This window comes from Macrobrachium nipponense, chromosome 22, assembly GCF_015104395.2.
Source record: "Macrobrachium nipponense isolate FS-2020 chromosome 22, ASM1510439v2, whole genome shotgun sequence".
In the NCBI taxonomy this organism is placed as follows: Eukaryota; Metazoa; Arthropoda; class Malacostraca; order Decapoda; family Palaemonidae; genus Macrobrachium; species Macrobrachium nipponense.
This window is the reverse complement of record NC_087213.1, coordinates 6,737,266-6,763,507: the sequence shown is the minus strand read 5'-3', so window position 1 is coordinate 6,763,507 and position 26,242 is coordinate 6,737,266. Positions and strand designations below refer to the sequence as shown.

The window sequence follows — 26,242 nt, the reverse complement described above, 5'->3', positions numbered from 1 at the left end:
CACATGCATAATTTCAAAAAAATTATACTGATCTAATTAGATATGACAAGATTCTCTTACTGAACAACATAGACGGCCGCCCGCTGCTAAACCAAGTCCCCATTGTTCGAAGAGACTCCAGAACATATCCAAAAGGAAGAAAAGTATATACATTTAAGGATTGGTGTCGGCTCCCGTACCCAGAATCGTATCCGCCGATACGGGAAAGCGACCTAGAGAAAAAAAAAAAACAACCCCACCCCCCACTTCTCATATGTTACACGAACGTCTTTCAAGTAATGAGATGCAAAATACTGAGTTGCATCTCCAAAATGTCGTATCTATGATGTTTTTAAGCGACATATTCTTATGAAACGAGAGAGACGTCGCTACAGCTCTCACTTCATGAGCTTTTAAAACTCTCAACAGTTGTAACTGTTCGTCAGGACAGACCTTATGAGCGTCTGTAATGACGTTTCTCACAAAGAATGCCAGCGCATTCTTGGACCATCAGTCTTGTGGGGTCTTTTACGCGCACCAAAGACCTTGTCTAGAGCCTCCCATCTGATGCTTTCTCTGAAGGTAGAACTTCAGAGCTCTTACAGGGCATAGAGACCTCTCTGCTTCTCTGCCTACGAGACTCGATATGCCTTTGACTTCGAATGACTTAGGCCAGGGATCTTCGTGGGATTCTCGTTTTAGCTAAAAACAGGGTCTTAAATGAGCAAATAGCTGAGTCTCCCTTGAATCCTACTTTTATCCTGCAGAGCATGTAATTCACTAATTCTCTTTGCCGTAGCTAAAGATAATAGGAATAGGCATTTTCTGGTGATGTCTCTAAAACGATGCCAGATGAGGAGGTTCAAATCTTTCAGATGAAAGAAACTTGAGGACTACGTCTAGGTTCCAGTTCGGAGGTACCGGTTCCTTCGACTTTCCTTTGAAGTCTCAAATGACCTTATGAGATCGTGGAGGATCTTTATTATCTGCCAGATCTAATCCTCTATTCCTGAAGACAGCAGAGAGCATACTTCTGTATCCCTTTATTGTGGATACAGCTAGATGAGATTTTTCTCTCAGGAATAGCAGGAAATCAGCAATTTCCGCTATAGAGGTAGTGGAGGAGGACAACTTCTTGGATCTACACCACCTTCTAAAAACCTCCCACTTCGATTGGTATACTTTCGTAGTGGAGGTTCTGCGTGCTCTCGCGATCGCGCTTGCCACTTGCGCGGAAAAAGCCTCTCGCTCTGACAAGTCTTTCGATATTCGAAGGCAGTCAGAGCGAGAGCGTGGGAGGTTTTGATGGTACCTCTTGAAGTGTGGTTGTCTGAGAAGATCCGTCCTTCTTGGTAGGGATCTTGGAAAAGTCTACGATCCACTCTACCACCTCCGTGAACCAATCTTGGGTCGGCCAAAAGGGGGCTATTAACGTCATCCTCGTCTCCTTTGACGCCACAAACTTTTTATTTCATTACTAATCCCAGGATTTTGAATGGGGGAAAAGCAATATACGTCTACTCGAGACCAATTTTAACAGGAAGGCGTCTACCATAAGTGCTCTTGGATCTTCCACGACCGCCGAGCAAAAGACTGGCAGCCTTTTGGAAATGAATGTGGCGAAGAGATCCACATGAGGTGTCCCCCACAGCGACCAGAGATCTAGACACACTTCCTCGTGTAGGGTCCACTCTGTATGAAGGACCTGGTTCCTCCTGCTGAGTCTGTCCGCCCTCACATTCTTTACTCCCTGTACGAACCTTGTCAGAAGGGAGATGTTCCTGTGAGACGTCCAAAGCAATAGGTCTCTCGTCAGTTCGTAAAGGAACGAGGAGTGATCCCTCGCGTTTTCGAATGTAGGCAAGTGCGGTGGTGTTGTCCACGTTTACTTGCACTACTTTGTTTGACACCAGAGGTTCTAGACTCTTCAAAGCCAGATGCACGGCAAAGAGCTCTTGCAGTTTATGTGCCAAGTCACCTGCGCTGGTTCCCAGGTGCCTGACACCTCTTCTGAGCCTAATGTCGCTCCCCAACCTTTCTCCGACGCGTCGGAGTACAACACTAGGTCTGGGTTCTGTGTTTTTAGAGAGATCCCTTGTTCTCCAGAGGGGGCAACCACCATTCCAGGTGCGATCTATCTCCACTGGAATGGGAAATACGTCCGAGCTGTCCGGTTTTCCAGCTCCAAGACTTCTTGAGGAGAATTGAAGCGGACGTAAATGCAGTCTTCCTATTGGGAAGAACTGTTCGAGCGAGGAAAGGGTCCCAATAGAAGGCTCAAACCCATTCCCTCGCCGACGTATGTTGTTCCCTCCCTAAGAGAGAGAGACTATCCGCAAACCTTTTGCGATTCTCTCTTGCGAAGGAAATACTCGAAAACCCCGAGAATCCATCCGAATCCCCAGATAGACTAGGTCCTGTCTGGGGGTCAGCTGAGACTTCTCGAGGTTCACGAGCAATCCCAACGCTTTGATCAAATCTAGAGTTAACTTTAGGTCCTCCAAGCACTGTCTCTCTGATCTGGCCCTGATGAGCCAGTCGTCCAGATACAGAGAGATATTTACTCCTTTGAGGTGAAGAAACCTCGCCACATTCTTCATCAGGCTTGTGAAGACCTGAGGAGTGTGGACAGGCCGAAACACAAGGCTCTGAACTGAAAGATCCTTCCCCCGTCATGAAACGGAGGTACTTCTTCGATGAAGGGTGGATCGGAACGTGAAAGTAGGCGTCCTGGAGATCTAGAGACACCATCCAATCTCCTTGTCGTAATGACGCTAGGACTGAAGCAGAAGTCTCCATGGAGAACTTCTCCTTCTGAACAAATTTGTTCAGAGAGCTGACGTCCAGTACTGGTCTCCAGCCTCCCGAGGCTTTCGCAACCAGAAAGAGGCGATTGTAAAACCCCGGGGGAGTTTTGATCCAGTACTAGTTCTATCGCTCTCTTGTCCCACATTTGTTCTACCATCGATCGAAGAGTATCCCTCAGCACAGGATCCTTGTACTTGGCTGATAGTCCCTTGGTATTGACGTTAGGGGAGGAGTGTTCAGGAAAGGGATACGCATATCCCTTCCTTATGATAGCCAATGAAGACGCGCTGCGTTTATCAGTGTCCAGGCCTCCACAAATCCCAGGAGCCTGGCACCTACTGGTGCTTGGAGGAGAGAAGCTTCATTTTCCCTTTTTAAAGGGACGAAAGGCAGACCTACCTCTCTTCTCCGGAGCCTTCCTTCTTGCGGGAGGTCTGGAGGTCGGACCACCTCGAAAGGGCTGAACTGATGTACTAGGTCCTTTCTTGTCAGATGCAGAAGCAGGCTTCTTCTTCCTTGCTGACTGCGTCAGAAGATCCTGAGTCGCCTTCTCAGTTAAAGAATGGAGCAATGTCCTTCACTAACTGAGAAGGGAACCAAAAGTCAGACAAAGGCGAATACAGTAGCGCTGCCCTCTGAGCGTGTGAGACTGCCTTGGTTAAGAAGGCCCCACATATACAGTCCTCTTCTTTAGAGACCTGCTCCAAACAATGAGGAGATTTCAAAAGAGCCATCCTGTACCGCTTTGTCTATACAAGACAATATGCATAACAGGGCTTCAGGTTCGATTCCTTCCGAATCATGGGCTTTCTTGGACATCACACCCCAAGGGACCAATCTAAGAAGTTGAAAAACTTCCAATACATGAAAGAGTCCCTTGAGGAGATGGTCCAGTTCAGAAATTCCCCACGTAATTCGTGCCGAATTGAGACCTTGTCGACGTGAAGCGTCAACTATGGTCGAAAAGTCTGCTTCCGACGTAGACGGGAGAGCAATACCCATATTCTCTCCCCGTCTGATACCAAATGCCTCTTTTACCAGCTAATCTCGCTGGAGGCATGCAGAAGACTGTTCTCACTAAGTCTTTCTTAGACTTCATCCATGAGTCTAAGGATTGTAAGGCCCTCTTCATAGAAATGGTGGGCTTCATTTTGAGAAAAGACGAAGGCTTCTTCGTCTTAGCACTCGAAAAGAGAGAGCGCGGAGAAGGAGGAGCAGCAGGAGTCAACTCGTCTCCATACTACCTCAAAGAAGCAAGGCAGTCAAAACCTTATAGTTCGACAGTCCTTCTCCCTTCCCTGATATTCATCATCCGAGTTTTTTCTTCCAACCTCGGGATCTAAATGAGTCTCCGCTCCCCTTTCCGTACGTTCCTCTTCTGGAGGAGACAAACTCCTAATAGGAGAGGGGCTAAGGGAATGATAATCTTTCCTCTTTCCCGCTTTAATAGCCTTGGAAGGCGCCACAAGCTCAGGCTTCTCTTGATAATTAGAAGACGCTTCCCGCTTGGATGACGCTTCCCGTTCGCCAAGCGTCCTGGCTGACGTCTCTCGCTTACTTGGCTGCTGACGTCTTGATGACGCTCGCGCCTGGAAGACGCTCCGCTCTCCAAAGGCGTCCTACTTGGCGTCAAAATATTGGTCGGAGCGTCACGTCTACCAACAGTTTTCAATGACGCTTCATGTCTAAAAGACGTCTTACGTCTCTCTGGCGTTACGAAACTTTCGTAAGCAACCGTTCTCGCTCTCGAACCCGAAGCTTCTGTAAGATGTTTAGAAGTTTCACGTCTGCATGACGCTTCTCGTTTAGCAAGGGAGAGAGGACGAGACTTCTTGATTGGAAGCGCCACGTCCTTCCTACGAGGCGCTAAAACTCCACTAGAGAGGACAGTTGCTCTTGAACTGCCATAATTATTCTCCTTGACGCTTCTCCCACGTCCCACTGCATGACGCCTTTCTTTCGTCATCCACTCGGGGGAGAAGTAGGTAAAGGGTATTGTGCGTACTCGTCAGGTGACGCTGACGCCACCTTCGCCTTCTTAATAGAAGATGGGGGGGAAGCGTCCAATCTGAGAAACGCTCTGGGCTCGAATCTGATTTCGGGTTCTTTCATATGACGCTTCAGAGGTCTCGACAAGTTCGACTCCTTCCACCCTCGTTTAGGTGAGGGAGAGGGAGAGGACGAGAAACACTCCGAACGAGGACGCTTTTCCTATAGCGCCCTTGAGCAGCCTGCCACGAAGCAGAGCTAGCTGAAGGGACGTCTGACCGTTGGGGATTCCCACGACCTCCTTAAGGCTTTCGACTTTCCTTCTCCTCTGGGCATGGGAGCTTGGAAGAGGTCTAGGCCTGGGAGCGTCGCAGGGACGATCAAACGCCCCCCCACCTCCACAACACTGGGAGAACTCACTTCACTGTAATGCTCACTTTCACTAGCCTTACCTTGCAAGTCCGCCATCTTGGACTTCATGTCTCTAATCGTAGCTTTCAGATTGGCGATTTCCGAGGCCGATTCCGAAAGTAAAGTTTGAGAATGAGATACATAGGGAGAATCTAAATCAGTAGGATTAGAATTATCAGTAAAAGGCTCAATAGGCCTTGAACTCACACCTTTCAGACGTCTAACCCTATCCCTCTCTAACTTCTTCAAATAAGAAGTCAAAGTCTTCCACTCTTCTGCATTTAATCCTCGCATTCTTACAAGTATTATTAGCAGAACACTGAAACCCCCTACATTTACGGCATACAGTGTGAGGATCAACCGAAGCTTTCGGTATCCTCACCCTGCAGCCTACATTCACACACATTCACACTCACATTTGAATCAGACCTACTGAGAAAAATCCAAAAAAAAGCAATTCCAAAACAGTCCACAGTAGCGAATGCCAAAACACGATCCAGATACGTCACCAAAAAGCCGAGAAAGAAACGATGATCAAAGGATGAAATATGAATCTAAGTTCAGGAGGTAATAGCAACAATGTTGATACCACCGGGCGACAGAGAAAATATGATAGAAAACGGGGATGGTTCCTAGTCCTGCGCCCAGGGCAGGCCGGTAGCTCAACTGACCTACCTGTAGCGAGTGGCGCGAAATTGAATTTCTGTCGGGGAGGGACGACGGAGTCTTAGCTATGTATATATCTGACAGGTAAGTTGATTGTATGAAAACATCTGTTTAAGAATTTATATAGGGGAAAAAAAAGACTAATATTTATTCCCCTTCCAAACTAAAGGATGGCGCATATTGCTACCTCTCTTGGATCGAGAATAAGGAAGCAGTCTAGAGGAAGCCTCTTCGTTTTCAACATTGCGAAGAGATCTATGAAGAAGATGTCTCCCAGGTTTCCACAACTCTCTTTGGAACTAAGATTAGACAGACGTCAATTGTTAGTATCGTCGATCTAGACGGTTCTCACGGACGTGCAACATCGTGCAGCGAACCTCTTGAGGATCGTTACGTTCCGTGCCTGTGTTCCAAACAGGTTCTCTCTTGTTAACGCGAACAGGGGCGAAAAAAGAGATTCTAGATGCTCCTTGAGATATGAGAGAGCTGTGGAATTGGCCTAATTGATTTAAAAAGTCATTTCGTCCCTCCCTGGGATCAAACCCCCTTCAGTTAGACGGGGAACAAAATCAGGAACGAACCGTGACGTTACCGAGCCTGCTGTCAGAGAGGCTACTGAACCCTTCGGTTAACAACTCGATTTATCGAGAAATTATCAAGTCCACTAAATTGCTTGCAATTCTTTAGACTATGTGCCAGGACATCTGTACCTCTGTCATGGTACCCGGCACCCTCTCGTATGTTATTTCCGTTTCTTGGTAGGAAAAACTTTATAGGAGTAATGTAGTCCATTCAGGGAAACAAACTTCTGCCACGAAGAAAAGGGTTCCCATCAGACTCATCCATCTTCTCACTGAGCATGCTCCGTTCTCTAATAAGGCTGTGCTTTCGTAAGCATGAGAGCATTATATAATATAGTGCTCTGCCGCGTTAGAATCGTCCATAATTCTGTTACAATGCGGTAAACAGCATTGAAAAGTTGCAAGAGATCTTTCTGTTGAAAGCTTCTTAGCAAAACGCAGACAATGTTATTCATGTTTGCCTTCAAATCCCCTCAATCCGAGGCTAAGTCTGTGATTGTAGGGGAGAGATACGTTTAGCCAGTCAATCCCGTAGGAGAGAGAGATGTAACCGACCGCTCATGACCGAGAACTAGATGGTACTGTGTTGGTCTCCAGTGACAGCAGTCTACGTTCGCTGTCTCGCCTTATTCTTCCTGAGTTGCCAGTTACTCCATTCAATGAAGGAATATGATAAAATTATTATCGAGCCTAAGGAAGCTCTCAATAATGCATATTTAAGCAAAACAACCTTCGTTAAATACAGAAGCTGAGTCGGTGTTGTCGTAACAATCCCTTTAAGCGTAATCCTTACCTAGGAAACTCCTGGAAGGATACAGGGAATTCAGTTGCCAACCATAGAGGTAATGTAACTACAGTATGTGCATATGACTTGACCATACAGTAGTCTTGTACACCAAATTCTCTACTACATTCTTTCCTCGCCGAGGCAGAGAGAGAATGGAAAATTTACTATCTCCGTTCTTTTCGTCAATAGAACGAATTATTATTAGCCGAAGGAGATCCCAAGTGAGAACCGAGGATCGAAGAGAATCTCAAGCTTCCTATTCTCTTGGACATAAGACTTAAAGGTACGTAGTCTACGCATCTATTACCTGGAAGAGCCTCTAATCAATGAATGAGAGCTCCTCCGAATCTTGTCCAAGAGAGCTTATATGCTTACGCGATAAGATGTATTGAGATCTTTGTCAATGAGAATTAACCCATTAATATACAAAGAGTATACATTTTTTGTCAATTATGTGTTATGCACTTACTTGACAATACTTTTAATATCTCCCTAAGGAAGGAAGTTAATCCAGGAACTCGTTAAGTCTTCGTGATTTCCACAGAAATCGCGGAAGGGACAGGATTCCTGTTCAGAACTTGAGCTTACGGAAGGAAGGACTTTGATGTTCTCCTTCCGCAGTCATTCCCGAACGCCTCGCGCCTGCCTGGGGCCTCGCGCCTCGCGCCTCGCGCCTTTGCTGGAGTTTTGCGCCTGCCTGGCTCCTGGCTCCTGGTTGGCTCTTGGCTCCTGGCTGGAGCCTTGCGCCTGGCTGGCTCCTGGCTCCTGGCTCCTGGTTGGAGCCTCACACCTGGTTGGCTCCTGGCTCCTGGTTGGAGCCTCACACCTGGTTGGCTCCTCGCTCCTGGCTGGCTCCTCGCTCCTGGCTGGAGCCTCGCTCCTGGTTGGAGCCTCACACCTGGTTGGCTCCTCGCTCCTGGCTGGAGCCTCACGCCTGGCTGGCTCCTCACTCCTGGCTGGAGCCTCGCGCCTGCCTGGCTCTTCACGCCTGGCTGGCTCCTAGCTCCTGGCTGGCTCCTCGCTCCTGGCTGGAGCCTCATGCCTGGCTGGCTCCTCGCTCCTGGCTGGTGCCTCGTGCCTGGCTGGCACCTCGCTCCTGGCTGGCGCTCAGGGCTCTCTTAGTTCCTTTCAAAGTGGGAGTTTCCCAACTTCTTTCCAGAGAACGCGATAGATCGTCCAAACTCCAATCATGTCCATTCTTTGTCTTTTTGGCTGTAAGATGAAGAATCGGACAAAGAGACACACTTTTTAAGGATGCCTTTGCAATGGCGATCCTTGGCAGTCTGGGTCGCCACAGACCCTGCCGAGGGGACGCCTGATCGGTGGGGATTCTCCGTAACCTCCGTAAGGCTTTCGACATTCCTTCTCCTCTGGGCCTGGGAGCTTGGAAGAGGTCTAGGCCTGGGAGCGAGACAGAGCCAATCAGACGCACCCTCCACTGCACTGGGAACACTATATTCACTTCTTACCTTTAAGAGCTCGCATTTTGAGCTCCATCCATTTATTCTTCAAATTTGCAAAAGATGAATTTGTAGTTTCTGTGAGGTAAGAAGGTGATGAGGATGCAACAACTACTAGTACTGTTAATACTCTAACTGCTCATTAGCACGAGACTTAAAAAAAAAATCTTCTAAAGGAAGCGTTTCTAGTCATATGCTTTTCTGACTTCCTTAAGTAGGAAGTTAGAGTGTTTATATTTCCTCAATCAAGTTTTAACACTTCTTACACGTATTACACTTCTTACACGTATTAGTGAATAAATATTAATATTTCCCTTTATTGCAAAATATGTGAGTGTCTACCGAAAAATTCGGTAGTTTCACGTAAAATTTTCTTCGAAAATTCGAAGCCAAATTCATTAAAAAGTTAATAAAAGCGTATGCCAAACCAAAGACCCAGTACTTCCCTTGCAAAAGACAGCCCAGAAGATCGATGGCGATGAAAAACAAAAATCAAGTCAGGAGGTACCAACAACGATGTTGTAGGCACCGGCGACAGAGAAAATCTGATTAGAAAACGGGGAATGGTTCCTATTCCTGGCCACCCAGCGGACAGGGCGGGTAGATGCACCCTGACCTACCTGTAGCGGTGTGCCACGAAATTTGAATTTCTGTCGGGACAACGGAGTCTATAGCTAAGTATTATATCTGACAGGGAAGTTGAATGTAAAAAAAAAAATTTTCCAATGATATTGAAACTAAGAATCCTATTTCATTTTCATATGTTCAGTGTAAAGAGAACATGCCGAGGGCTTTATTTTCGAACATAGAACATATTTCTAGGATTCTTAGTTTCAAAGTTATTATTTCAGAAAAAAAATGCCTCCACTGAGCCACACATCCCCACTGGGACCCCTAACCTTAATGGACAGATTAATCCTTGGGAGTAATAGCAATAACAGGTTTGGGGTGGTGGACGGATTGATCTTGTAGATGAACAATATTACATGCCATCGATTTGGAAAAAATCAGACGGGAAAGAAGTGCCAATACTTTTATAGTCCATAAATTCACTAAAGGCACCTTTTACACTGGCTAAAATCACGAATCTGGGCATCTCAGGACTTAGTTCTGCTTCTGACATCAAAGGGGAATGTATTGTGTGTCTGTCTCACACGACGCCTTCTTGTAAATTTGCTTTTAAATATACCAAGGGGCTGCTGTTGGTTTTTTGTTCTTTTCTTTTATGATAGTATGTGGGTTGCATAGTATGTTGGTTGTAAATGTAATTTTGTAAAGAAATATTAGAAAAAACATGTAAAAATAAAAGTTACGAATCTTCATTCTCGGTAAATTTGCGTATATATTTTTAAAAAATAAGCTAAGAATTTGTTAGTGACTTTATTTCTTATCTGTTTTGATACTGTGTAAGCTGTAATTATAATTTTACAAAATAAAATCAAATTATTTATTAGAAAATACATATATAATGTGGTATATTTACGACTTGTAAGAGGCCCCACAAGGGATTGTAAATAGTCATTTCCAACGTCTCGTGGAAGGTAGGGAAAATTTTTTAAAATGATATTGTTAGAATACAATAAAGTTTTGTACATACTTACCCGGCAGATATATACTTAGCTTATGTCTCTGACGTCCGACAGAAATTCGAATTTCGCGGCACACGCTGCAGGTAGGTCAGGTGATCTCACCCCCTGCCGCTGGGTGGCAGGAATAGGAACCGTTCCCGTTCTAGAACCAGATTTTCTCTTCCACCTGTCTCCGAGGGGGAGCTGGGTGGGCCATTCATCGTATATATCTGAAGGTTAAGTATGTACAAAACTTTATTGTATTCTAACAATATCATTTTGTACATGCAACTTCCCCGGCAGATATATACTTAGCTGATTGACACCCTTGGTGGTGGGAAAGAGACAACTATTTACTGAATAGACAGGTAAACAACATACGTTGTAGGTAATAAATAAATAAACCTTGGGTTCCTACTTGTTCAGGCGGAAGATTCCATGGCTAATGCCTAGGAATCTGCTTCGCCTCAAGAGCCTCAGCGAGGATGTGACCTATGGCTAAGAGTTCTTGTGGGTCTGTCGATGGGGTCTATCCATTTACTCGACAGAGCCTCTTACATGACAATATGCCTATGCCTAGTGGCATAATTAAGGAGCACAACACCAATCCCGATCACCTGATCCTTAAACAAACGGTTGGTAGTGCTTAAGTTGAAAAGTTATCCCCAAACTCCTTTCAAACAACCCAAAGAAAAAACACGACGTTAACTAAAATTTAACTCACTAGTTAAGGATCAGTATCGGCTCCCTATCCCAGCAATGTATCCGCAGACACGTATCAACCAAGAGAGGAAGGATCTCTCGTAGGTTTCTTGACATCCTTCGGATATGGGAAGTCAACACAGAGTTGGCATCTCCCGTATGTGAAGCTAATATGTCCTTATGACATATTGTTAAGGAAAGAACAAGAATAACAGAAAACGCTCGCACTTCATGCGCTTTTAATTCTCAGCTGTTTGAAGGAATCATCAATGCACTTGTCAAGTGCTTAGGAGATCACATTGTCTCAAAGAAGGCCAGGGCATTCGTTGATATAGATCTCTTCTCGGGTGAGCACTGGAGCCTGGCTAGCGCCTCGCGCCTGCTGGAGCCTTGCGCCTGAATGGCGCCTAGAGCCTGGCTGGAGCCTTGCGCCTGGCTGGCGCCTCGCGCCTGGCTGGCGCCTGATTGGCTCCTCCCTCCTGGCTAGCGCCTCGCGCCTGGCTGGAGCCTTGCGTCTGGCTGGCGCCTTGCGCCTGGAGCTTGGCAGAAGACTTCATGATTACTGTCTATGAGTCCTGCATGCCTCAAGAGTTTCAGCGAGGTAGGGACCTATGACTGACAAACCCTTCTGGATCATGTCAATGGGGGCTAGCCCGCTTACACGACAGAGCCTTCTCGGATCGTGCCAATGGGGGCTGACCCACTTACATGGCAGAGCCTTACCTGTATCATATCAATGGGGACTAGCCCTCTTACATGACAGAGCTTTAGGTTTCTCTTTACTGGAAGGAGCCTTGCGCCTGGATGGATCCTCAATCCTGACTGGAGCCTAGCCTTGAAGGAGCCTGGCACCTGGATGGCGCCTGGCTGGCTTCTAGAGCCCTGGCTGCTTCTAGAGCCTGGCTGGCTCCTAGAGCCTGGCTGGCTCCTAGAGCCTGGCTGGCTCCTAGAGCCTGGCTGGCGCCTCGCGCCTGGCTTGGCTCCTCCACACTTGCTTGAGCTTCGAGCTTGGAAGAGTCTCTAGGCTGTCTGGCGATGTCCACATCGGACACTCTTATATCTGTCCGATTTGTTCGCCTCTGGCGCATTGCGCCAGGTTTGGAGGCCCGTCCTTCTCAGTATCCGGCCATGACAGAGTTCCTTGGAACTGTCCGCCTCTGGCGTTTTTCGCCTGTATTGGCATTTGGCGCTTGGCTGGCGCTACATTGTCCGAGAGTCCTGAACAACCACATAGTTTATCAGGAGACTGGAGAAGGGTGGAAGAAATTCTTCCCCTTTGAGCAATACGAGAGAGAAGAGTCTTTCCTCGAGGAGGATCTTCGTGAACACTTCTTTGCTAACGAGATCTCTTCTTACCTGTTGATGAGGTTCCTCGTTGCAGAATCTTCCCTATCCTTGCCCGAAGGAAGGGAAGGAGTCTGGAAGTCGAAGGAGAGACTGAGCTGAAATTGGGCGGAACCCCCCTGATTTCTAGCTCTTATTGTATTCTTCTGAATACCTTCTGGGAAGCATTTTGAGCCCTCACATCGCACCCGAAGACTCTGTAGCAACGTTTAAAACCATCTCTTCTTCTGTAGATGAAAATGTAAGTACCCTGCCTGGGCAACTAAACTTCTATCTGAAAGCGTTGCGTCAGGAATAGAGGGATTTAGTTCTTTTGCAGACATACTTGTGCTGGCAAGAACCCATTGCCGAGTCTCCATTGAATCTGATGCGAGATTCCAATGCACAAAAAATTCACTTGTCTTCTTGGTCGTTTAGGGCTAAGAGAAACAAAGAATTCCTTCATAAACTTCCTCAAAGAAGTTTGATGAGGAGCAGTTCCATTTTGTCGGAACACGGAATCTGTGGCCACAAAAAAAAATTCCATTCGAAGTACATGATATCCTACTCTTGTCCTATTGCGGTATCGTATAGATCCCGAAGATCTTAATCCTCTGTTATCTCTAATTCCCCTTGTAGAGACAGAGTATAGCCTTTTACTGCGTTCTTTGATAGCAGATATACATAGGTGATTCTTCCCTCTGAAAGTGAAGAAAAAACCTCGCTATGTGGTTCACAGAGGTATCGGAAGAGGACAGTTTCCTCATTCCATCTAGCACGATCTGCAGCAATTCTATGTTTTAGCCATGACTATTGTCATTTACCTTGAAAAATCCTCTCATTCATGTCCACTTCTGGTCAGTCTGCACGTGGAAAGACTCAAAGTGGAGAGGTTTTTCAGGTCTATTTATAATAGATTCTGATAGAATATCCAGATACTCTTGGAAAAGCCTTACGAAACATGCTGTAGAAGAACGTGACTTCTGTGAATCCAACCTCTCTAAGGCCAAAATGAGGCATTCATCCTCTCTTCCTTTGACGCCCATTTATCTTAATATCTGTTAAGAATTTATAACTAGGGGAAAAAAGACTAAAGTTTATTCCCCTTCTTTAAATTAAAGATGTCGTATATTGCTACCTCTCTTGGTTCGAGGAAAAGGAAGCAGTCTATAGGAAGCCTGTTCGTCTTCTACCTTGCGAAGACTTTCCGCAGGTTCTCAAAACTCTTTTCAATAAATGTTACATACACGTTAACAGTTATTATCTTCGATCGAGAAGGTTCTCACGGACATGCAAAATCTTGCATCGAACCTTTAAGGATCGTTACGTTCCGTGTCTGTTCCCAATAGGTTCTCTTTTGTTAACGCGAACAGGGGCGAAAAAAGAGATTCTCGATGCTCTTTGCGATATGAGAGTGTCGTGGAATTGGCATCCAAGTGATTAAAAAAAAAAATCATTTCATCATTCCTTGTAAGCGACCCCTTTCCGATTAAATGGGTAACGAAATCAGGAACGAATCTTGCCGTTACCGAGGCCTCCGAGAGGCTACTGGTTTGTTTGTTTGTTTGTATGGTGTTTTTACGTGACTTCCGAACCACGTCAAGAGTGAAACTTCTATCACCAGAAATCCACATCTCTCACTCCTCAATGAAATGGCCGAGAATCGAACCCGCGACCACCGAGGTGAGAAGCAAACACCACCACCACACTACTGGACTCTTAGGTTAATAACTCGCTAAAACGAGAAAATATCTTGGATGGTACTTCTGGCGCATTGCGCCAGGCTGGCGCTTCTGGCGCAAATTTGCGCCAGGCTGGCGCTTCTGACGCTTTGCGCCAGGCTGGCGCTTCCTTTCTAGTTCTTTTAAGGTTATGTGCCAGAACATCTGTGCCCTTATGGTACCCGACATCCTTCACGTGTTAATTCCGTTCTTAGTAGGAAAAAACTTTTATATACGTAGTATAGTCCATTCAGGGAAACAACTTCTGCCACTAAGAGAATGTTTCCCATCCGACTCACCCATCTTCTCTGAGCAATATAACCTTTTTTTTGATTCTAAAAAGGTTGTTGTGCGTTTCTCGAAAGGATGAGAGAATTATATTATTTCGTGCTCTGCCGTATTAGACTCCTTTTATAATACTGTCACATTGTGGTAAACAGCATTAATCTAGGAAACCTTTGTAAGGATACTAGGAATTCTGTAGTTAACCTCAGTATGCGCATAAGACTTGACCATACCGTAGTCTTAAAGTGAATTCTCTTCTACTACATTCATCTTCTCACTAAGCATGTACTCTAATAAGCCATGCTTTCGTAAGCATGAGAGCATCATATAATATAGAGTTCCGCTGCGTTACAATCCTTTAATAATGTTACTACGGTAAACAGCATTGAAAGGTTGTAATATCTTTCTTATTGAAAGCTTCTTAGCAAAAGGCAGACAATATTTTATTTATGTTTGCTTAACTATCCCTCAATCCGAGGCTAAAACCGCGATTGTAGGGGAGAGACACGGTTAGTTATTCCCATCCATCAGGAGAGAGACATGTAACCAACCACTCATGACCGACACCTAAAGTTACTGCGTTCAAAGTGCGTTGGTCTCTAAGGCGCGATAGCAGTCTCCGTTAGCCGTCTGGCCTTACTCTTCCAGAGTTGCCAGCTACTCCATTAAATAAAGGAATCTTATAAAATTATCGAACTTCAGGAAGTTCTTATTAATGCATATTTAAGCGAAACAAGACTTCGATAAATCTAGAAGCTAAGTAGGTGTTGTCTTAACAATCCCTTTAAGCGTAGTCCTTCCTAGGAAATTCCTGGAAGGATACTGATAATTGAGTTGCTCTACAAAGAAGTAACTACGGTATGTGTGATTTGCCGTATCGTATTCTCATACAGCAGATACTCAACTCAACTACCTTCTTTCCCTGCCGAGGCAGATAAAGGAAAAATTTTTACTGTCTTCATTCTTTTCGTTAATAGAATGATAGAAAGAGGTATCTAATTATCTACCTTAAGGAAGGAAGTTAATCCAGGAACTCTTTAAATCTTCGTGATTTCCTCATAAATCGCGGAAGAGACAGAATTCCTGTTCGTCTGTAGGGTTTACGGAAGGAAGTAGATATTTCCTATCCGCCATCTACCCAAACGTCGATGAGATTCTTATAAGAAAAACTCCCAAAGCGCTTGCCTCTTCATAACGAGGGAAGAGCATGAATGAAGGAGTGTGTCCGCATTACTCAAAGAGGAGCCTCGCGACTGACCTCTCTCTCTTAAGAAGATTTGGAATATTCTGGCGCCTGGCTCCTTGCGCCTAGCGCCTGGATAGTTTCCCGCGCGCCTGGAATGTTCCGCACGCTAGAAAGGAGACTCGCTCCTGGAACGTTCGCTTGTGTGGAAGGTCCCAGTGCGCCCTGATAGTTTCCGAGCGCTTACTAGACCCCTTTTAGAAAGAGCCCTCTTGCCCGGAAAACGTTCAATGGAAGGATCGTTCTGATTGCCACTGTACTATAAGGCTCCTTGCTCTAGCCGTCTGTTTTTCTGTTGCAATTTGCGCCAGGCTGGCGCTTCGTCTCTTTGAAGGCGCCTTGCGCCAAGAAAAAATTTTCTAGAACGCGGCTCGCGCTCAGTTGCTAGAACGCGGCTCGCGTTTGGTTGTAGGAACGCGGCTCGCGCTAGTCTGTTTTCTGGAACGCGGCTCGCTGCTGGCTGTTTGGAAACGTGGCTCACGCTAGCTTGCTGGAACGCGGCTTCCTAAGTTCCTGGCTGGCTCTTGCTCAGTGTTCTCTTAGTTTTTCAGAGAACGCGCTAGATCATCAAACATATACATTCTTCGTCTTTTCGGATGTAAAGATGAAGAGACGCACTTTTTTAAGGATGCCTTTTCAATGGCTATCCTTGGCAGTTCTGGGGAAACGCTCTACAGAACCGCTGCCGAATGGGGTCGGAATGCCTGACCGGTGGGGATTCTCTTGAAACCCCCTTATACGGCTTTGCGACATTCCTTCCTTCTCCCCTGGGCTTGGGAGCTTGAAAGAGGTCTAGGCCTGGGAGCGAGACAGAGCCGATCAGACGCACCCTCCACTGCAATGGGGAACACTAGTAATCACTTCTTACCTTTCAATAGCTCGCATTTTGAGACCACAATCCTGGTCTTCAAATTGCAATTATGAATTTGAAGTTTCTGCGAAGTAAGAAGGTGATGAGGATGCAACACTACTAGTACTGTTAATACTCTAATTGCTCGTTAGTACGAGTTTCTAAAAAACTTTTAAAAGAAACGTATCTAGTTACATGCTTTACTGACTCCCTAAAGTAGGAAGTCAGTATATTTCCTCAATCAATTCTAACACTTATTACACATATTAATGAATAAATATTAATATTTCCCTTTCTTGCAAGCTATGTGAGTGTCTACCGAAAATTTCGGTAGTTACACGTCATATATTCTTCGAAATTTTCGAAGCCAAATTCATTAAAAAGTTAATAAAAGCGTATGCCGAACCAAAGACCCAAGTACTTATCCCTGCAAAAGACAGCCCAGAAGATCGATGGCGATGAAAAACGAAAATCAAGTCAGGAGGTAGCAACAACATATGTTGACACTACCGCGACAGAGAAAATCTGGTTCTAGAACGGGAACGGTTCCTATTCCTGCCACCCAGCGGCAGGGGGGTAGATCACCTGACCTACCTGCAGCGTGTGCCGCGAACGAATTTATCGTCGGACGTCAGAGACATAAGCTAAGTATATATCTGCCGGGGAAGTTGCATGTACAAAAATTTATTTTCTTCCACCATGTGCATTTGTATATCTTCCCCTTTCCATTGATATATTTACACATCCAGTAAGGGTAAACCTATATTTACAAATTTACTATAATCACTAGAAATGAGTCAAGACAAATAAGGTTTTCAACTAGTGTCATATTTGCCCAATTCCTGTTAAAAAATGTACATAGTTTAAAGGAGTACAGTAAATCATATACATACAACATATAACAATCACTAGAATCAAGCTACGAAGTCGAAAGCAAATACGCACCCATATTCGTCATATCTGGAAGAGAGTACTGAGGCAATTCCTCCAATCCGGGATTGGCAGGATTGAGCTGGGTGAGGCCTAGTCTCATGTGACCTGTCCATCCAGGCTCTGTCTTCTCAATTTCAACCAGGAAGATGTCCCCAGGATGCAATGGTTGCTCAGTGATTGTGACTGCATTTGCAAAACTGGCTTTCCTGTGAAATGAAAATTTAAAAAATTAAAAACTTCAACTCATGCTGTTGCCCATTCATAAAAGATCAATTTGCGAATTATTTTTTAAGATGACAAGCATATGATTAGATAAAGTACCATAACTATTATTTGCCTCATCAACCTGGGAAAAATATGATATTGTTATGATACAATAAAGTTTTGTACATACTTACCTGGCAGATATATACTTAGCTGTAGACTCCGTCGTCCCGACAGAAATTCAAATTTCGTGGCACACACTACAGGTAGGTCAGGTGATCTACCGCCCTGCCCTGGGTGGCAGGAATAGGAACCATTCCCGTTTTCTAATCAGATTTTCTCTCTTCCACCTGTCTCCTGCGGGGAGGCTGGGTGGGCCATTAATTGTATATATCTGCCAGGTATGTACAAAACTTTATTGTATCATAACAATATCATTTTTGTACATTCAACTTCCCTGTCAGATATATACTTAGCTGATTGGCACCCTTGGTGGTGGGTAAGAGACAGCTAACTACTGAAATAGACAGGTAAACAACATATGTTGTAGGTATTAATAAAACCTTGGTTCCTACCTGATTAGGCGGAAGACTTCGTGGCTACAGCCCAGGAGTCTGCTTCGCCTCAAGAGCCTCAGCGAGATATTGATCTATGGCTAAGAGTTCTTGTGGGTCTGCCAATGGGGTCTTATCCACTTACTCGGCAGAGCCTAAAGGCCTTTGTCAATGGGTGCTAATCCACTAACATGACAATACACCTTTTTTCAAGGAGCACAACACCGATCCCGATCACCTGATCCTAACACCCGGGTTAGTTCTAAAGATTGAAAGGAGTTATCCCCAAACTCTTAACAAACAACCAATAAACTCGAAACCACATAAACGCACATAAATATATAGTACAAAAAAAAAAATTTTGTACCACCCCCACAAGTCAGACACACCACCGGTTCCTTACTGACAAAAGGCGACGGCCGCCTGTGCGACATCTTGCGCCCCTGTCAGTAGAAAACCAAAAACATATCTAACAAGAGGGTTTACAATACACAAAAAAAAATTAAGGATCAGTATTTGCTCCAAGTCCCAGCACTGTACCCGCTGACACAAACGGGCCGAGAGAGAAGCATTTCTCATATGTAACCCTGACATCCTTCAGGTAATAAGATGCAAAGACTGAATTGCATCTCCAATAAGTCGCTTCAAGGATGTCCTTCATTGACCTATTCCTTTGAAAAGTCAATGAAGTAGCAACCACTCTTACTTCATGAGCTTTGACTCTGAGTACTTTGAAGGAGTCATCAGGGCAGTTAAGATGAGCCTCCGTAATCACACTTCTTACAAAGAAGGCCAAGGCGTTTTTAGACATGGGTCTCTTCGGGTTCTTAACCACACACCAGAGACCTTGTTGACAACCTCCCAGCTGCTTTTTCTTATTAAGATAAAATTTCAGAGCCCTGACAGGGCAAAGAGACCTTTCAATCTCTTTACCTACTAGGTTCGAAAGGCCTTTCACTTCAAAGCTCCTGGGCCAGGGCTTTGAAGGGTTTTCATTCTTCGCCAGAAACAATGTCTGGAAAGAACATATAGCAGCATCACCTCTAAAGCCAACACGAGAATCTAGAGCGTGGAGTTCGCTCACTCTCTTGGCAGTAGCGAGGGACAACAGGAAAATACATTTCCTATTAACATCTCTAAAAGAGGCACGTTGTGGAGGTTCAAACCTATCCGAGGTCAGGAATTTCAGGACCACTTCAAGATTCCAGCTTGGAGTCTTCGGCTTACTAGACTTTGAAGTCTCAAAAGACCGAATAAGATCGTGCAGATCTTTATTTTCAGCTATTTCCAGGCCTCTATTCCTGAAAACGGCTGACAGCATACTTCTGTATCCTTTGATGGCAGATACTGATAGGTACGATTCCTCCCTCAGGAAAAGGAGGAAATCTGTGATGTTGGTCACAGAGGTATTGGAGGAGGACAGCTTCTTCGATCTACACCATCTTCTAAAGACCTCCCACTTCGATTGATAAACTCGCATTGTTGAAGATCTGCGGGCTCTCGCGATAGCGCTTGCAGCTTTGCGAGAAAAGCCTCTCGCTCTGACAAGTCTTTCGATAGTCGAAAGGCAGTCAGAGCGAGAGCGGGGAGGTTTTGATGAAACCTCTCGAAGTGGGGTTGTCTGAGCAGATCTGTCCTGTTTGGAAGAGATCTGGGGAAGTTCACCGTCCACTCCAGTACCTCTGTGAACCATTCTTGCGCGGGCCAAAATGGGGCTATGAGGGTCAACCTCGTCCCCTTTGAGGCCACGAACTTCCTGAGCACTTCCCCCAAAATCTTGAAGGGGGGAAATGCATAGGCGTCCAAGCGCGACCAATCTAGGAGAAGGGCGTCGACTGCAAACGCTCTTGGATCTTCTACTGATGAGCAGAAGATTTCTATCCTCTTGAAGAGAAACGTGGCAAATAGGTCTATGTGAGGTCTCCTCCACAGAGACCAAAGACTTTGACACACTTCTCAGTGGAGGGTCCACTCTGTGGGAAGGACCTGGTTCCTCCTGCTCAATCTGTCCGCCCTCACGTTTCTCTCTCCTTGTATAAATCTCGTAAGGAGGGTTATGTTCCTTTCCTCTGTCCAGATCAACAGATCCCTTGCCAGTTCAGAGGATCTGAGAGTCACTTTCCCTTCTTGAAGGGCCGGAAGGTTGACCTTCCTCTCTTGTCTGAGCTCTTCTTTCTGGAGGGGGGACGTGTAGTAGAACCTCCACGAAAGGGCGGCTGAGAAGGACGAGAGTCCTTCTTAGGAGCAGTCATAATAGGGCGGTTCTTCTTGGCTGTCTGCACAAGAAGGTCTTGTGTCGCCTTCTCAGTCAGTGGGCGTGTAATATCCCTCACTAACTGCGAAGGGAACAGATGATCAGACAAAGGCGCGAACAGTAAGGCAGTTCTCTGACTTGGAGAAACAGCCTTAGTCAAGAAAGATCCAAACACCGATCTCCTTTTGAGCAAACCTGCTCCGAAAAGGGAAGAAACTTCTCCCGAGCCGTCTTGAACTGCTTTGTCCATGCATGCCAGGACGCTATGGAGAACTTCTGGGTTACTGAGAATGTCAGTGTCCTGGGTCTTCTTAGCAAGAACTCCAAGGGACCAGTCCAGGAAATTGAAGACCTCTAGTACGAGGAAAAGTCCCTTAAGGAGGTGGTCCAACTCCGACATGCTCCACGTCGATCTAGCGGACGATAAGGCGTGTCGTCTGGAAGAGTCGACCAGACTCGAGAAGTCTGACTCTGCTGATGCCGGGAGAGACAGACCCATGGTTTCTCCTGTCTCGTACCAAATGCCTCTCCTTCCTAAAAGCTTGGAGGGAGGCATGCAGAACACTGTCTTGCCCAATTCCTTCTTTGAGTTCATCCATGAACCGAGAGACTGGAGGGTCTTCCTCATGGAAATAGCCGGTCTCATTTTCAAAAGGGAAGAGGACTTAGAGGCTCTGGTACTGGAGAAAAGAGAACGAGGAGAAGGAGGAGCGGCAGGACTAAGCGAATCTCCGTACTCCTGAAGCAATAAGGCGGTTAAAGTCTTGTAGTTGGAAAGACCTTCATTCGCCGGAGACTCGTCTTCCGACACATCTTCCAGTACGAGATCCGCTGAGGGAGAACGTTCCCGTTTGGAGGATAAGTCTTTCGAAGACCTCCTTCGTTCTGTAGGGGAAGGGCTTCTATCTGGGGAAGAGCTGACCGACATCGAAGCTCTTTGTCCAAAGAAATTTTGAAAGGCTCAGAAACCTTCCTTCTTACACGACCTAGCAGACTCCTCGCACCTGGCTGGCTGCCTCTCTCCTGGTTGGCGCCACGTGCCTGGCTGGCTCCTCGCTCCTGGTTGGCGCCATCCTCGTTGGCGCCAATGCTCCTGGCTGGCTCCTCGCTCCTGGCTGGTGCCTCGCTCTTGGCTGGCTCCTCGCTCCTGGCTGGAGCCTTGCGTCTGGCTAGCTCCTCGCTCCTGGCTGGTGCCTTGTGCCTGGCTGGCTCCTCGCTCCTGGCTGGTGCCTTGCGCCTGGCTGGTGCCTTGTGCCTGCTGGCTCCTCGCTCCTGGCTGGTGCCTTGCGCCTAGCTGGCTCCTCACTCCTGGCTGGCTCCTTGATCTTGGCTGGCGCCTCGCGCCTGACTGGCTCCTCGTGCCTGGAAGGCACTTTGCGCCTCCTGGAAGGCTCCTCTTGTTCTGAAGAGAACCAATCACAAGTAGGAGCTACTTGCTTGTTGGCAAGAGGAAACATCCTCAGAGAAGGAGGGTGTTCAGACACACCTTCAATCCTCTTGACAGATCGTCGATCTGAAGAAACGAACTTGGGGGGAGGAGTCTCTAAGCGCCGAGAGGACCTCTTGATCGGAAGAGAAGTATCCTTCCTACGAGGAGGATCCTTGGAGAGCACTCCAACTAAAGAAGAGATCTGCTCCTGCATGGCCAGGAGGATCCTAGTGGTAGCCGTCTCCTTATCCTCATCGGACCTTACCTTACCTTACAGACCTTACATCTTGTTCGGGTTGCCCCAGGTCCCTCAGTGTGAGGCCACCTCCTAATGTTACCAGAGAGTTGCTAGTACATCTTCCGGTATATTTTGCATCTTCCAATCTTGGATGGTCTGGGATGCAGTTTAGATATTTGTCGAGCTTATTCTTAAACACATCTACGCTCACTCCTGATATATTCCTCAGATGAGCTGGCAACGCATTGAATAGACGCTGCATTATCGATGCTGGTGCGTAGTGGATTAATGTCCTGTGTGCTTTCCTTATTTTTCCTGGTATAGTTTTGGGCACTATTAATCTACCTCTGCTTCCTCTTTCTGATATTTTTAGTTCCATGATATTTTCTGCTATTCCTTCTATCTGTTTCCATGCCTGAATTATCATGTAGCGTTCTCTTCTCCTTTCTAGACTATATAATTTTAAGAATTGTAGTCTTTCCCAGTAGTCTAGGTCCTTAACTTCTTCTATTCTAGCTGTAAAGGACCTTTGTACACTCTCTATTTGTGCAATATCCTTTTGATAGTGTGGGTACCATATCATATTGCAATATTCAAGTGGACTACGAACATATGTTTTGATTAAAAGCATAATCATGTGTCAGCCTTTTCTTGTTTTGAAGTGCCGTAACAACATTCCCATTTTTGCTTTACATTTTGCCAACAGAGTTGCTATTTGATCATTGCATAACATGTTCCTATTCATCATCACACCAAGGTCTTTAACTGCTTCCCTATTTGTGATGGTCTCATTATTAGGTCCCTTATGTGCATATAGCTTTCTTTCTCTGTCTCCATAATTTTATTGATTCAAATTTATCAGAGTTAAATACATCTATTTACCTCTGCCCAATCATATACTTTGTTAAGGTCTCTTTGTAGAGCGTTCCTATCTCACACAAGTAATTTCTCTATTCTTGTGTCATCTGCGAAACTACTCACTACGAATCCTTAACATTATTGTCTATGTCTTCAATCATAATAACAAACAGTATTGTAGCTAACACCGTACCTTGCGGTACACCGGATATTACCTTGGCTTCATCCGATTTCTCGTCGTTTGCAATAACTATCTGTTTTTTCTGTTGTGTAAAAATTCTTTTAACCATCTCCTACTTTATCCACGATATTGTGTTTTCTAATTTTCTTCGCTAATATATTATGGTCTACTTTATCAAAAGCTTTTGCAAAGTCTAAATAAACCAACATCTGTTTCATTCCGCTTTTCATATTTTTGAATATGTTCTCACGGTGGACTACAGGTTGGGTTTGTGTACTTTTTCCGGGTACGAAACCATGTAGTTATTAAACAAATTATTTTTTATTAAATGTTTCATAATATTTTTCTTCATTACCCTTTCATACACTTTCATAATATGTGATGTTAGACTCACAGGCCTATAATTACTTGCCTCTAGTCTTGATCCACTTTTGAAAGTAGGGGTAATATATGCTAATTTGTGCTCATCATAAAACTCTTGCCTGTATCTACACTTTGTCTTAATAATATTGCAAGTGGCTTTGCGATAGAATGAACTACTTTCTTTAACAAAATAGCAGGAATTCCATCAGCCCTGCAGCAGCTCCATTTTTAATTCATTAATAGCTGCACAAATATCAGCTTCATTAATATCTATGTCAGCTAAATATTCACTATTTTCCATCCCTTACTTCTAATCATCATTATATCATTATCTTCATTATCTATTTTAGGGTGAATTCTCTCTTATATCGTTTCTGCCTGCCCGTTATGTTGCAAATTTCCTTTTTTGTTTCAATTCGTTAATCTGTCCCTTCAATTCTCAGAGGGCCTATTTCTATTCTTCTTTTATTCATCTTCTTCGCATATGAGTATAATAGTTTGGGGTTTTGCTTGATATTTAATAGGTTTTTTTCTTCCAAGTCCCGTTTTTCATTTTCTTTTGATTGTATAATCTTTTGTTCTGCATTTTCTATCTTACTTTTTAGTTCTATCAACTTTCCATGCATTTTTTTTTTTCTTTTGCAAGACCTTTTTTCCACTTTCTGATTTTCTGGAACAAGATCCTTCTGTCTCTTGGTATGCATGAATGATGTTTACTTTTCTTCTTCGGTATATATTTTTCCACTATTTTCTCCAATATTTTATATAATATCTCCGTATTTACCCTTATGTCATCACTTACGAAAATGTTATCCCAATCTTTGTTTAATTGGGAGGAGGGGAAGGCGCTCTGGAAGTTACCTGGGGCTCCACGACAGCAACGGGAGACAAGAAGGCTCTCTTCGCTCTCTTGATTTCCGAGGGCGACTCTTCTGGGAAGCGTTCCAGACTCGAATCAAGAGCAGGTGCTTTCCAGCTCCTCTTCAACGGGCGCGAGAGATCAGTATCCCTCCAACCGCGTCTAGGAGACGAGGATCCTGAAGATGAGAAGCACTCACGCAGGACGCTTTTACAATAGCGATCCCTGGCAGTCTGAGGTGTAACAGATCCTGCCGAAGGGACGCCTGATCGGTGGGGAATCTCCACAACCTCCGTACGGCTTTCGACATTCCTTCTCCTCTGGCCCTGGGAGCTTGGAAGAGGTTTAGACCTGGGAGTGTTGTGGAGCCGACCAGACGCCCCCTCCACTACACTGGGGACACTCACATCACTGTCCACTGCATAATTCACTTCATCACTATGCTTACCTTGCAAAGCAGCCATCTTACTTTCCATTATTTTAAAGGTAGCTTTCAGACTTGCAAGTTCCGTTGCCAAATTTGCAATATCTGCAATAGGTGAAGGGGCTGAAAAAAGAAGGAGAGTAGCACTCTTATAAGAGAAGAAGATCCCAAACTAGGAACTAGCTCGTTAGATCTAGAACCACTCAAACTTCTGGAGGAAGCTTTCCTCATTCTCTCTCTTTCTAACTTCTTCAAATAAGAAGCTAGTCTTTTCCACTCTTTAGCACTCAAACTCTCGCACTCTTTACAGGTGTTAACAAAAGAACATTCATACTTTCTGCAACCCTTACATACAGTGTGAGGATCAACCAAAGCCTTCGGCAACCTCACCTTACAGCCTACATTCACAAACAAAACTCTCATCACAACTAGAGTCAGACATCATAAGAAAAATTCCAAAGCGAGTTCAAGAAAAACAGTCCACGAAAGCGTATGCCAATCCAACAATCCAAATACGTCACCAAAAGTCGGCTCAAAGAAGATCAATTGTCGATGAAAAATGAAAATCCAGTCAAGAGGAACCAACAACATTGTTGATGGTGCCGGCGACAGAGAAAAACTGATTAGAAAACGGGAATGGTTTCTAGTCCTGCCACCCAGGAGACAACGGAGTCTATAGCTAAGTATATATCTGACAGGGAAGTTGAATGTACAAAAACAAATTTTCATACAAAAATATAACTAGAATCACAATTTTTGAAAGTTAATTGCATTTTTCCTGGCTAAAAAAAATTGAGGTTCTTTGCAATAGGAATTATCTTTCAACAAGGCGGTTCGGTAGTTAACTACCATTCCGGTCGTTGGAAGTCCCTCCGACCAGACAAACATTCCAATTTACTTTTAGCCCAGGTAGCAGATTGAGGGGTGGCATGAGGTGGGCAGTTACTGTAAAGGACCTAAGGTTTGTATAGCTAGGAAAAATACAATTTACTTTCAAACATTTATTTATTCCTATGCAATATACAAACCTTTGGTCCTTTACTATAGGAAGACTCACTGATTGGTGGGTGGAATCTGAGTGATCTCCAGTGTAACTGACTAGGGTTCAGCCTACCTGAGATTTCCTTCCTGGTTGTAAGAGCAAGGAAGGGAATCCAGCAACTGACTTTTGATCGGAGTTAAAGAACTGCAAGATCATAGTCATTCTTCTGGCTTTACTCATAAGGAGTATGTGTTCTTACTGTCCTCAGAGACAGTAAGGCAAATACAAGTTATGGTTTTGCCTCATGTCCAGGTCCCTCTTCCCTGCCTTGTGAAGGGAAGGAGCAGATATTTACTTCTATTAACTAATCAAAGAAAATAGCTAGGTTACTCCAAGGAGTGTCTTACCTGCAATGGCCACTCGGTCCAGCATGTAACGGTCCGCATTATTCTCTACCTGAAGGGAAAGAGTAGGATGAAAGAGATGAAAGGAGAGTGGCCACGCCACAGTCACGCTCATTCGTACTGTATAATGAGGCAAGATGCAATTCAGTCCAGCTGGGTAAGCTGCAAAACTTGTTGAGAAACCAC

At 45.0% G+C, this 26,242-nt stretch overlaps 1 protein-coding gene across 1 annotated transcript in view; it reads right to left on the bottom strand.

Moving 5' to 3' along the window:
* The window catches only part of LOC135198464 (neuralized-like protein 2), a 65,021-nt gene that overhangs the window by 36,147 nt on the left and 2,632 nt on the right, over positions 1-26,242 (bottom strand). The window contains exon 2 of the mRNA XM_064226034.1: positions 17,319-17,512. Within this exon, the coding sequence (XP_064082104.1) occupies positions 17,319-17,512 (194 nt within the window). The remainder of the gene's footprint in view (positions 1-17,318; positions 17,513-26,242) is intronic.